A 13,803-nucleotide genomic window follows, 5' to 3' on the forward strand; every position below is an offset into this window, starting at 1 on the left:
GCAAAAGAGCGTATTTTCGTGTCTTTCTTGCCATCTCCAGGTCTAAGTTGGATGTCAAAGTTGACCAAGTTCTCGGTTTATGTCCACAACCTTCACCATATAAATGAGAGGCATGATTTATAATCTAGAATTAGCTTTCACCATTTTAGAGGCGAGAAAGCAGCTCAGTATGTCAATATAGCAGCATAAACTAGTTATTTCTGTGATCAATGCGCCGCTAAAAGTAGGTCCTTAACGTTAGCGCTTATAATAACAATATCGCTAATACTTGGTTATTATTCAGGTCACAAAATGTAAATGGAGTATTGTTGGCAGTTTTTGGATGGTTATTTGGAGGACTTTGTGAGTCTAATAGAGGAGCTCCCATTGACTCCAATATTAGCTGATTTTTGCTCACGTTTATTTACTAATTAGAATTCATAAAAATGAAAAACATATGTCTTACATAAGGATTGTGAATGATAGGCGACATTTAAAAAAAGTGCAGTTTCCTTTGAATTTGTCAGATAAGTAAAACAGTCCTTCAAATTAAAGATGAAAAAGGTTGTTTAGCGATATTATCCACAATGAAGTTACAGTAAAACTAAGCACACAAGGGAAAGTACATTCATATACACATGAAGTACACATATGTGTAAGAATCATGTTTACCACCAAAATATCGCCTCGTTCTCCTAAAGCCAATATCGAGTATCCTTTGGTGAGCTGACCGTATCGTCACACCCTTAGTTAAAAGCACACCATCCCCATGACATGACACTTCCACGAGATGTAGAACAGTAGTACAACATTTTAAACATATACACACATCTGAAGAATATAAAAAATAAATATATTTGGTGGGCCAAACAAAATGACTCGGCGAACCAATGTTTGGTATGGGCGATATGACCTCAAATCTATATCCTAATAACAATATATGTCACCATATATCATTTGGTATATGATTGATAATAGAAGAATTTCAAAGCGGGTTACAAAAGCTCCTAATTTGGCAGCTGACATATGCAGTAACATATTGTGTCATTTCTAATTGTATTATTTTGTTGAAACAATTGTTTTTTATGTGGGACGGCGTGGCGAAGTTGATAGAGTGGCCGTGCCAGCAATCGGAGGGTTGTTGGTTACTGGGGTTCAATCCCCACCTTCTACCATCCTAGTCACGTCCGTTGTGTCCTTGGGAAAGACACTTCACCCTTGCTCCTGATGGCTGCTGGTTAGCGCCTTGCATGGCAGCTCCCGCCATCAGTGTGTGAATGTGTGTGTGAATGGGTGAATGTGGAAATAGTGTCAAAGCGCTTTGAGTACCTTGAAGGTAGAAAAGCGCTATACAAGTATAACCCATTTAGGTACTTGTTTATTTACTGTTAATATCTGGTTAATTTATTTGAGAAAATAATACTGCAAATGATGTAATATTTTACTGCATATTTCAGCAACTAAATTAGGAGCCTGTGTAGCCTGTTTTAAAATGGTTCTATTAGTAATTCTATATGAAATAATATATCGCAAAATCAATTTTAAACCATATCGTCCATCCAAAGTAAAAAGTCCTGTCGTCCTGGTTTGTTTTTCTTTTCCTGTGAATAATGTTGTAAAGAGCAGCGTGTTTGTGCGTCACTGAGATTTGAAGACAGTTCATACAAGAACTTGTTTTTCCTAAGTGCATGCAAACGTGACTGAGCAGAGATGGATGTTTTTAAAACGTGTTTGTCTTCTTGTGTCCTGCAGACGTCTGTGAAGAACATCTTCTCCCTGAGCAACAGAAGTGGAGCTTCAGGATGGAGCCACAGCCCTCCCACATTAAGAAGGAAGAGGAACACCCACTGATCCCCCATTTTAAAGAGGAAGAGGATGACCCACTGACCACTCACATCAAAGAGGAAGAGGAGGACACACTGATCCCCCATTTTAAAAAGGAAGAGGAGTACCCACTGACACCCCATTTTAAAAAGGAAGAGGAGTACCCACTGACACCTAATTTTAAAGAGGAACCAGTGGATCCACTGAGCCCTCACATTACGGAGGAAGAGGAGTACCCACTGACACCTCATTTTAAAGAGGAACCAGTGGATCCACTGAGCCCTCACATTAAGGAGGAAGAAGAGGACCCACTGAGCCCTCACATTAAAGAGGAAGACCCACTGACCCCTCACATTAAAGAGGAAGAGGAGGACCCACTGACCCCTCACGTTAAGGATGAAGAGGAGGACCCACTGAGCTCTCACATTAAAGAGGAAGAGGAGGAACGCAGCATCAGTCAGCAGGGAGAGTATCTTGAAGGACTGGAGGAGGTTGATGTCACCAAGATGCCAGTGACTGGTGTCCCTGTGAAGAGTGAAGATGATGAGGTCAAAGGTGAGAGTGAGGAGAAGAGAGAGGCGGAGCCTCCAAGCAGCAGCTCAACACAACACATGACAACAGAAGCTGATGGAGACCACTGTGGAGGATCACAAGCAGACAAGATCTTAGCTCCACTATCAGATAGTGAGGACACAACGTCACACTCTCCTGACACTGATGATGAAGACTCTAAAGATGATGCAACATGTCACACTGACAACACTCACTTCACATGTTCTCACTGTGACAAAACTTTCAAATATCCTAGTCATCTGAAAAGACACATGAGAACACACACTGCAGAAAAAACTTTTTTTATGTTCAATCTGCGGTAAATGTTTAACTCATAGGCACGATTTGAAAATACAAAAGAGAATACACACTGGAGAAAAACCTTTTCCTGCTCAGAATGTGGTAAGAGTTTTGTAAGAAATCAAAGTTTAAAAGGACACATAAGAACACACACTGGAGAACAACCTTTTTCATGTTCAATCTGCGGTAAAGATTTTACTCGAAGGGAACATTTCCAAAAATAGGACCCATTACCTCCCCGCTTGGCACTCAGCATCAAGGGTTGGAAATGGGGGTTAAATAACCATAAAAATTATTCCCGGGCGCAGCCACCGCTGCTGCTCATTGCTCCCCTCATCTCCCAGGGGGTGATCAAGGGTGATCGGTCAAATGCAGAGAATAATCTGGCCACACCTAGTGTGTGTGTGACAATCATTGGTACTTTAACTTTTTAATGTGGCAGTGATTGTGGAAAAAACAAAGCCTGATCTAAAGATGACATCTTGATCTCATACCATCTCAAACCAATTGGCCGTTCATTATTAAGTGAATTGTCTTAAAGTAGCTTAAATTTGTCTTTAACCAAGCAACACTGTTTTATCCAGTTACTCGATTAATCGTAAGCATTTCCAGTAGAACACTTGATTAATAACATTTTCAATAGCCACAGCCCTATATTTCATGTACGATTTAATATTTAGCATGTAGGAGTTAAAATGTGTTTTGTCTGTGTCCTGTAGACATCCATCAGCTGATTGGACACCAAGAAGAATGTCTCCCTCATCTGCAAGGGGACAGTTTCACTTCAGAGGATCCACAGCCCCCCTATTTTAAAGAGGAAGAGGAGGGAGAGTGTGTTGTAGGGCAGAAGGAGGATGATGTCAGCAAGTTTCCACTGACTGTCGTCTCTGTGAAGACTGAAGAGCATGAAGACAAAGCACCGGAGTCCTCACAGCTTCATCACAGTCCAAGTAAGCACATATCATTTTATTCTCAGGGCATTCAATCCATCACAACTGGACTGTTCACTTTGTCTTAGAAGACTCATCCAAGTAGGCTTCATCACTTCATGCTCATACACTTCAAGTCTTAAATCTAATCATTGGAATTTAGAGGGGAACTGCACTTTTTTGGGGGAATTTTTCTATCGTTCACAATCATTATAAAAGACATGATGGCGGATATATTTAAAAAAAAAAAAAATCACATTCTTACTAGGGCTGGGCGATATGGCCTTTTATTAATATGTGAATAGGTTTAGGCCATGTCACGATACACCATATATATGTGGATATGTTTAGGCCATGTCACGATACACTGTATATATGTGGATATGTTTAGGCCATGTCACAATACACCGTATATATGTGGATATGTTTAGGCCATGTCACGATACACCGTATATATGTGGATATGTTTAGGTCATGTCACGATACACCATATATATGTGGCTATGTTTAGGCCATGTCACGATACACCATATATATGTGGATATGTTTAGGCCATGTCACGATACACCATATATATGTGGATATGTTTAGGCCATGTCACCATACACCATATATATGTGGATATGTTTAGGCCATGTCACGATACACCGTATATATGTGGATATGTTTAGGCCATGTCACGATACACCGTATATATGTGGATATGTTTAGGCCATGTCACGATACACCATATATATGTGGATATGTTTAGTCCATGTCATGATACACCATATATATGTGGATATGTTTAGGCCATGTCACGATACACCATATATATGTGGATATGTTTAGGCCATGTCACGATACACCGTATATATGTGGATATGTTTAGGCCATGTCACGATACACCGTATATATGTGGATATGTTTAGGCCATGTCACGATACACCATATATATGTGGATATGTTTAGGCCATGTCACGATACACCATATATATGTGGATATGTTTAGGCCATGTCACGATACACCATATATATGTGGATATGTTTAGTCCATGTCACGATACACCATATACTGTATATGTGGATATGTTTAGTCCATGTCACCATACACCATATATATGTGGATATGTTTAGGCCATGTCACGATACACCATATATATGTGGATATGTTTAGTCCATGTCACGATACACCATATATATGTGGATATGTTTAGTCCATGTCACGATACACCATATATATGTGGATATGTTTAGGCCATGTCACGATACACCATATATATGTGGATATGTTTAGTCCATGTCACGATACACCATATATATGTGGATATGTTTAGGCCATGTCACGATACACCGTATATATGTGGATATGTTTAGGCCATGTCACAATACACCGTATATATGTGGATATGTTTAGGCCATGTCACGATACACCGTATATATGTGGATATGTTTAGGTCATGTCACGATACACCATATATATGTGGATATGTTTAGGCCATGTCACGATACACCATATATATGTGGATATGTTTAGGCCATGTCACCATACACCATATATATGTGGATATGTTTAGGCCATGTCACGATACACCGTATATATGTGGATATGTTTAGGCCATGTCACGATACACCGTATATATGTGGATATGTTTAGGCCATGTCACGATACACCATATATATGTGGATATGTTTAGGCCATGTCACGATACACCATATATATGTGGATATGTTTAGGCCATGTCACGATACACCATATATATGTGGATATGTTTAGGCCATGTCACGATACACCGTATATATGTGGATATGTTTAGGCCATGTCACGATACACCGTATATATGTGGATATGTTTAGGCCATGTCACGATACACCATATATATGTGGATATGTTTAGTCCATGTCACCATACACCATATATATGTGGATATGTTTAGGCCATGTCACGATACACCATATATATGTGGATATGTTTAGGCCATGTCACGATACACCATATATATGTGGATATGTTTAGGCCATGTCACGATACACCATATATATGTGGATATGTTTAGGCCATGTCACGATACACCATATATATGTGGATATGTTTAGGCCATGTCACGATACACCATATATACTGTATGTGGATATGTTTAGGCCATGCCACGATACACCATGTATATTTGGATATGTTTAGGCCATGTCACGATACACCAAGTATATGTGGATATGTTTAGGCCATGTCACCATACACGTATATGTATATGTATATGTATATACAACATGATACATCACACATCCATGCATACAACATGATACATCACACATGCATGCATACAACATGATACATCACACATGCATGCATACAACATGATACATCACACATGCATGCATACAACATGATACATCACAATTTCCAGTTTGTCTTTTCAACATGTTAGAAAAGGAGTAGGAAGAAGCAGAGCTTATTTAATTCTACCACTTTTATTTTACATAACAGTTGTTAAAACGTTTGTTCACTTCCTGTTCTCAATGTATTCACAATATACTCCATAAGTAATAGCAATAAAAATAAATAAATAATGCACCATATATATGTGGATATGTTTAGTCCATGTCATGATACACCATATATATGTGGATATGTTTAGGCCATGTCACGATACACCATATATATGTGGATATGTTTAGGCCATGTCACGATACACCGTATATATGTGGATATGTTTAGGCCATGTCACGATACACCGTATATATGTGGATATGTTTAGGCCATGTCACGATACACCATATATATGTGGATATGTTTAGGCCATGTCACGATACACCATATATATGTGGATATGTTTAGGCCATGTCACGATACACCATATATATGTGGATATGTTTAGTCCATGTCACGATACACCATATACTGTATATGTGGATATGTTTAGTCCATGTCACCATACACCATATATATGTGGATATGTTTAGGCCATGTCACGATACACCATATATATGTGGATATGTTTAGTCCATGTCACGATACACCATATATATGTGGATATGTTTAGTCCATGTCACGATACACCATATATATGTGGATATGTTTAGGCCATGTCACGATACACCATATATATGTGGATATGTTTAGTCCATGTCACGATACACCATATATATGTGGATATGTTTAGGCCATGTCACGATACACCGTATATATGTGGATATGTTTAGGCCATGTCACAATACACCGTATATATGTGGATATGTTTAGGCCATGTCACGATACACCGTATATATGTGGATATGTTTAGGTCATGTCACGATACACCATATATATGTGGATATGTTTAGGCCATGTCACGATACACCATATATATGTGGATATGTTTAGGCCATGTCACCATACACCATATATATGTGGATATGTTTAGGCCATGTCACGATACACCGTATATATGTGGATATGTTTAGGCCATGTCACGATACACCGTATATATGTGGATATGTTTAGGCCATGTCACGATACACCATATATATGTGGATATGTTTAGGCCATGTCACGATACACCATATATATGTGGATATGTTTAGGCCATGTCACGATACACCATATATATGTGGATATGTTTAGGCCATGTCACGATACACCGTATATATGTGGATATGTTTAGGCCATGTCACGATACACCGTATATATGTGGATATGTTTAGGCCATGTCACGATACACCATATATATGTGGATATGTTTAGTCCATGTCACCATACACCATATATATGTGGATATGTTTAGGCCATGTCACGATACACCATATATATGTGGATATGTTTAGGCCATGTCACGATACACCATATATATGTGGATATGTTTAGGCCATGTCACGATACACCATATATATGTGGATATGTTTAGGCCATGTCACGATACACCATATATACTGTATGTGGATATGTTTAGGCCATGCCACGATACACCATGTATATTTGGATATGTTTAGGCCATGTCACGATACACCAAGTATATGTGGATATGTTTAGGCCATGTCACCATACACGTATATGTATATGTATATGTATATACAACATGATACATCACACATCCATGCATACAACATGATACATCACACATGCATGCATACAACATGATACATCACACATGCATGCATACAACATGATACATCACACATGCATGCATACAACATGATACATCACAATTTCCAGTTTGTCTTTTCAACATGTTAGAAAAGGAGTAGGAAGAAGCAGAGCTTATTTAATTCTACCACTTTTATTTTACATAACAGTTGTTAAAACGTTTGTTCACTTCCTGTTCTCAATGTATTCACAATATACTCCATAAGTAATAGCAATAAAAATAAATAAATAATAATGAGTGAAGTAAGTTATATTTCATATGGTGAGATGAGTAAGATGATGTAGAAAATGAATGATGGATGAAATAAATTGAGAATGTTTATCTTCTTCTTTGTACTTTGTAAACACTTTAAGTGTGAAGAGTTTCTTGAAGTGGATCATATTAGTACATTGTTTGATTGCTTTGCTTCATCCATTCCATCATTTAATTCCACATACTGATATACTGAAGGTCTTAAGTGTTGTACGTGCATACAAATGTTTTAAATTACATTTTTTTCTAAGATTATATTTCTCCTCTTTTTTTGAGAATTGTTGTACATTCTTGGCTAGCAGGTTATAGTTTGCTTTGTGTATCATTTTAGATGTTTGCAAATTCACTATGTGGTGGAATTTCAGTATTTTTGATTCAATAAATAAAGTGTTTATATGTTGTCTATATCCAACATGATGTATTATTATAACTGATCTTTTTTGTAACACAGTTAATGAATGAAGTGTACTTTTGTAGATATTTCCCATATTTCTACACAATAAGTCAGATATGTAACACTAGTGAGCAGTAGAGAATATGAAGACATTTTTGTTCTAGAACATGTTTTGTTTTATTCATTATTGACGTGTTTCTTGCTACTTTATGTTGTATATTTTTTACATGAGATTTGCAGTTCATTGTATCATCAATTATTATACCTAGAAATTTGGTTTCATTTACTCTTTCCATCTATTTGTATTTGTGTTTGACTTTCTCTTCTACTGTTACCAAATAGCATTATTTTACTTTTACTGAGATTCAAAGATTGTCAAAGCATATTGTGTATACTGTTGTATCATCTGCAAATAATACTAACTTTAAATATTTTGTAACTTTACAAATGTCATCTATATAGAGATTGAATAATTGAGGTCCTAGTATTGATCCCTGAGGTACACCACAGGATATATTTAGTGTTGTAGAAGTGTGTTGGCCTAGCTTCACGTATTGTTTCCTGTTGGTTCAATAACTTCTTATCCAGTTTAAGACCAACCCTCTGATGCCATATCCTTCTAGTTTTTTGATGAAAATATTGTGATTAATTGTGTCAAATGCTTTAGTTCGATCCAACAACACTGCTGCTGCACATTTTTTACTATCTATTGCATTGCTCATTTCTTCTGTCATTTCAATTAAAGCCATCAAAGTTGAAATATTAGCTGTGTATCCATATTGCTTCTCTTCTAGTATTCTATGTTTGTTTGTGAAACTCTCTAATCTGTTATTGGACACTTTTTCAATGATTTTGGAAAACTGTGGAAGTAAAGAAACAGGTCTATAATTTGTAAATTGGTGTTTGTCTCCAGTCTTATAAATTGGTGCAACTTTAGCTATTTTCATTTAGTTTGGGTATTTGAAATGATAGGTTACTAATATACATGAATGGTCCTGAGATCTCTTCTAGAACCTTTTGTATGGTTTCCATATCAATTCCATTACAATCAGTTGAAGTCTTAGATTACAGGATTATAACTATTTCCTCCTGTGTCACATTACTGAGGAACATGGAGTTGGGATTTGGCTCTATGGTATCATTATAGTCCTCAATTGAAACTGGGTCTGGAATCCTTTCTTCCAATATTTACAAAGTAATTATGGAAGCTTTCAACTACTTCCTTCATGTTGTCATTATTTGTGTTTCCGTCTAAGAAGTATTGGGGGTAATCCCCCCAAATATAAGCTTTGGCTTCAGCCTATTCCTTTTTCCGTCATTCTTTTTCTTTTCTTTTTGTGTGTAAATGTGTATGATTGTTAAATATGTATCATCTGTACTGTTAAACTGGTCACACAGAATGGTTGATGGTTGATTATATGATGGAAATAAACTTATTTCATTCAAATAAACATATGGGACGCAGGTTGTCTTACGTCAGCACCAGAAGTGGTCAAATCAGCTGCTCACCTGGCAGGTTTTTGGGGGATGAATAGGGAAGTCCTTCTTTAGCTGCCATCTTGTTTTATCATATATTGTTGCCTTTTCACCTGTCAATGTTCACTTTTGTATGCACATTAAATCAACAACAAATCTTGACTTTGGAGCAATGTTCACAGACTCTAGTATTTGGCTCTCTATTAGATGTGACAGTGCCTACCTCTTTAGGACCACCGTTTCTAGATATATAAAGATTTGTATTTACAACATTAATACATACATACTATGCAAATATAAAAAAGGTAAGCTTTTAGTTAATTTTAATTAGTTTTGTTTTAAATGTTTTGTTTGTAATTGGTTTTTAATCTTCATTATTTACTTCAAGTTATTACAGTATGTCTCTATATACATATTTATTTTATATATAATTTGGCCAAAGGAGGCACATTTCAAATTCTTACTCACACTTGTTATTACATATGTTGACCAGAGGGGGATGAATAGGGAATTCCTTCTTTAGTCCTTCTTTAGCTGCCATCTTGTTTTATCATATATTGCTGCATTTGCACCTGTCAATGTTAGTTTTATATGCACATTAAATCAACAAAAAATCCATACTTTGGAGCAATGTTCACAGATTCTAGTATTAGATGCAATGTTATTGGGACCATGATTTATGTCATCACTTGTTCACACCTCCTCATATTAAAGATACTTTTCCTTTTTCATGTCTCAAAAAAACACACACACACATTATTGTATGTGTGGCCTTCTTGACAACCTCTGAAAAATGCTTACCTCTTTAGGACCAGCATTTTTAAATATATAAAGATATATATATATACACATTGTTTTGATTCATTTCAATATCTTACCTACACTTGTTATTACATATGTTGACCAGATGTTGAGATATTTGCTGGGAGTCCATATTGGTTCTCCACCAGCGTCCCACTTTTGTTAATAAATACATCTAATCAGCTATTGAATAGTTTTTCCATGATTTTGGAGAATGGTGGAAGTAATGAAACTGGTGTGTAGTTAGTAAACTGGTGTATGTCTCCATTCTTAGAAATTGGTACGACTTTCGCAATTTTCATTTTGTCAGGGAATTTGCCGGTTAGAAATGATACGTTGCTGATATATGTCAGAGGTTCTGAAATGTCTTCTATAACCTTTTTTATGGTTACCATATCTATTCCATGACAGTCGGTTGAGGTCTTGGATTTACAATGTTTTACAATTTTGATTATTTCTTCTTTTGTCACGTTTTTAAGAAACATGGAATTGGGATTTCTGTCTATGAGCTCACTCAAGTCCTCAACTGATCCATCATCTGCATTGGAAATCTTTGTTCCACATTTTTTCTGATATTAACAAAGTAATCATTAAAACGTTCAACTATTTGGTTCATATTGTCATTTTTTGTATTTCCATGTAGAAAGTACTGGGGGTTATCTTTCTTAGCGGCATTTTTAATGATGCTATTTAGGATGCCCCATGTTGCTCTCATGTTGTTTCTGTTCTTCTTTAATAATTGTCTGTAGTATTCCTTCTTACATGTTCCTAGTATACCAATTAGCTTGTTTTTATATTTATTATACTTATTTTCTGCCTCTATAGATGTCTGTGTTATTAATATTCCATATAATGTCTTTTTTTTGTGACAAGCATTTTTCAGTCCTTTTGTCATCCATGGTTGGTTGTTTTTCTTTTGCTTCTTACTAACTTCTTTCCATGGACAACATAAACATTGATATTATACATGTGGGCCAATATATATATATATATATATATATATATATATATATATATATACTTGATGTGGCAAGCTACTTTTGCAGTGTAGCTTGTAGTGTAGCGTGCTACAATTCTCTGAGGATAGCTTAGCTACATTTAATTGAGAGTAACTTGTAGCTTAGCTTACTACATTGTCCAGGTAGCTTGCCCATCACTGTCTATTTGGCCTAGCTCACATGTCAATAGTTTGAATACTGCAAACTTCAATACAGTAACACCTCATTTGTTCTGCAGACGTCCAGCGGGTGTCAGCGGGGAGTCATGAAGAGGAGTGGCACACCAGTGTGGGACAGAAGGAGCTACAAGCCCCCTCCCACATTAAAGAGGAGCAGCTTCATGATGAAAATGAAGCTCAGTCCTTCCAGCTTCATCACAGTCAAAGTGAGGAGAACAGAGGGGCGGAGCTTGTAAGTCAACACATCACAGAAGCTGATGGAGAGCATTGTGAAGATATCAAGTCAGAACCAGACAGCATCTTTGCTCCACTGTCAGACATGGACCACATGATGTCACACTCTTCTGATCACAGTGACCACATCCAAAAACCTTTGGAGAGTAAAAATGACTCTATAGGTGATACGAGACATCACACTAACAACAAACACTTTGACTGCTCTGAATGTGGGAAATTATTTAGAAAGAAGTGTAATTTTACAGTACACATGAGAATACATACTGGAGAGAAACCTTTTACTTGCTCTGTTTGTAAGAAGAGTTTCTCCAGAAAGGAATGCATGACCACACACATGAGAACACACACTGGAGAGAAACCTTTTGCTTGCTCCGTTTGTAAGAAGAGTTTCTTCAGAAAGGGTGACATGACCATACACATGAGAATGCACACTGGAGAGAAACCTTTTACTTGCTCTGTTTGTAAGAAAAATTTCTTCCAAAAGGGTAACATGACCACACACATGAGAACACACACTGGAGAGAAACCTTTTGCTTGCTCAGCTTGCACTAAAAGATTCAACACTGAGAATGACATGATATTACACATGAAAACACACACTGGAGAGAAACCTTTTACTTGCTCTGTTTGTAAGAAAAATTTCTTCCAAAAGGGTAACATGACCACACACATGAGAACACACACTGGAGAGAAACCTTTTGCTTGCTCAGCTTGTGCTAAAAGATTCAACACTAAGAATGACATGACATTACACATGAGAACACACACAGGTGAGAAACCTTTTACTTGCTCTGTTTGTAAGAAGAGTTTCTCCACAAAGCATCACATGACCAGACACATGAGAACACACACTGAAGATAAACCTTTTGCTTGCTCAGTTTGTGCTTAAAGATTCAACACCAAGAATGACATGACATTACACATGAGAACACACACAGGTGAGAAACCTTTTACTTGCCCTTTTTGTGAGAAAAGTTTCTCGATAAAGGAACGCATGACCACACACATGAGAACACCCACTGGTGAGAAACCGTTTAGTTGCACTGTGTATGATAAGATGTTCAGGTTTAAGAAGCAGTTGAGTAAACACAAGTGTGTAACAGTCATGGAAGCTGCAGGGATGTAAAAACACTTAAACAGTGATTGTGCTAAATGTAGTTTAAAAACACAGCATGTTTAATAAGAATGTATATTTTATGTTGTATGTAGTGCTTCTCATCTTCTAGTCTTATATGATGTCCTGTAGTTACTTTTTAAGTTGTGTGCATGTCTTGAATATTATAAATTTAGCTACTATTTTATTCTATTTTCTCATTGTTAAATGGAGGACATCTTATTATTATTATTTTTTTTTCCATGCATATTTTCTATTTTATTTAATTGATGTTATTATCCAATTAAAAGTATGAATGAATAAAATGGTTAACGAAATGTGGACTCTGGTAGATTTGCAGCATTGTTACATCATGGATGTTAACTACTGCAAAACATCAACAAAGAAGAAAAATGCTGAAGTTAGCAACACATCACTGAACTTTAGAGCCATCGTGAGTGGAGTTGCTTGTTTTTATTGCTGCATTTGTACTTATTTCACCTCACATCTTCACTTTTAATCCTAAAGTCTTCTTCACATATATTGTTGTAGGCTTCTAACATTTGTGTTTCTGATGTGTGTGTGTAGTCTGTCCAATTGTTCACTTGCACAGATACATCTTCATCATCATTAGTTTATTATTGTTCTTCGGTCAATGGTCAACAAAATAAACAAACAGTTGTACATTC

The 13,803-nt window shown here is 36.6% G+C and overlaps 4 protein-coding genes across 4 annotated transcripts in view; 2 read left to right on the top strand and 2 right to left on the bottom strand.

Moving 5' to 3' along the window:
- The window catches only part of LOC133570591 (uncharacterized), a 463,307-nt gene extending 460,622 nt beyond the window's left edge, over positions 1-2,685 (top strand). Inside the window, exon 2 of the mRNA XM_061923272.2 lies at positions 1,732-2,685. Within this exon, the coding sequence (XP_061779256.2) occupies positions 1,782-2,678 (897 nt within the window). The 5' untranslated portion in view covers positions 1,732-1,781 and the 3' untranslated portion in view covers positions 2,679-2,685. The remainder of the gene's footprint in view (positions 1-1,731) is intronic.
- The window catches only part of LOC133570727 (uncharacterized), a 108,436-nt gene extending 95,094 nt beyond the window's left edge, over positions 1-13,342 (top strand). Inside the window, exon 2 of the mRNA XM_061923419.2 lies at positions 11,844-13,342. Within this exon, the coding sequence (XP_061779403.2) occupies positions 11,844-12,910 (1,067 nt within the window). The 3' untranslated portion in view covers positions 12,911-13,342. The remainder of the gene's footprint in view (positions 1-11,843) is intronic.
- The window catches only part of LOC140680121 (uncharacterized), a 1,112,395-nt gene that overhangs the window by 213,183 nt on the left and 885,409 nt on the right, over positions 1-13,803 (bottom strand). The window lies entirely within an intron of this gene.
- The window catches only part of LOC133570551 (uncharacterized), a 270,169-nt gene that overhangs the window by 166,477 nt on the left and 89,889 nt on the right, over positions 1-13,803 (bottom strand). The window lies entirely within an intron of this gene.

The sequence above is a fragment of the Nerophis lumbriciformis genome, linkage group LG28, assembly GCF_033978685.3.
Source record: "Nerophis lumbriciformis linkage group LG28, RoL_Nlum_v2.1, whole genome shotgun sequence".
NCBI classification, from domain to species: domain Eukaryota; kingdom Metazoa; phylum Chordata; class Actinopteri; order Syngnathiformes; family Syngnathidae; genus Nerophis; species Nerophis lumbriciformis.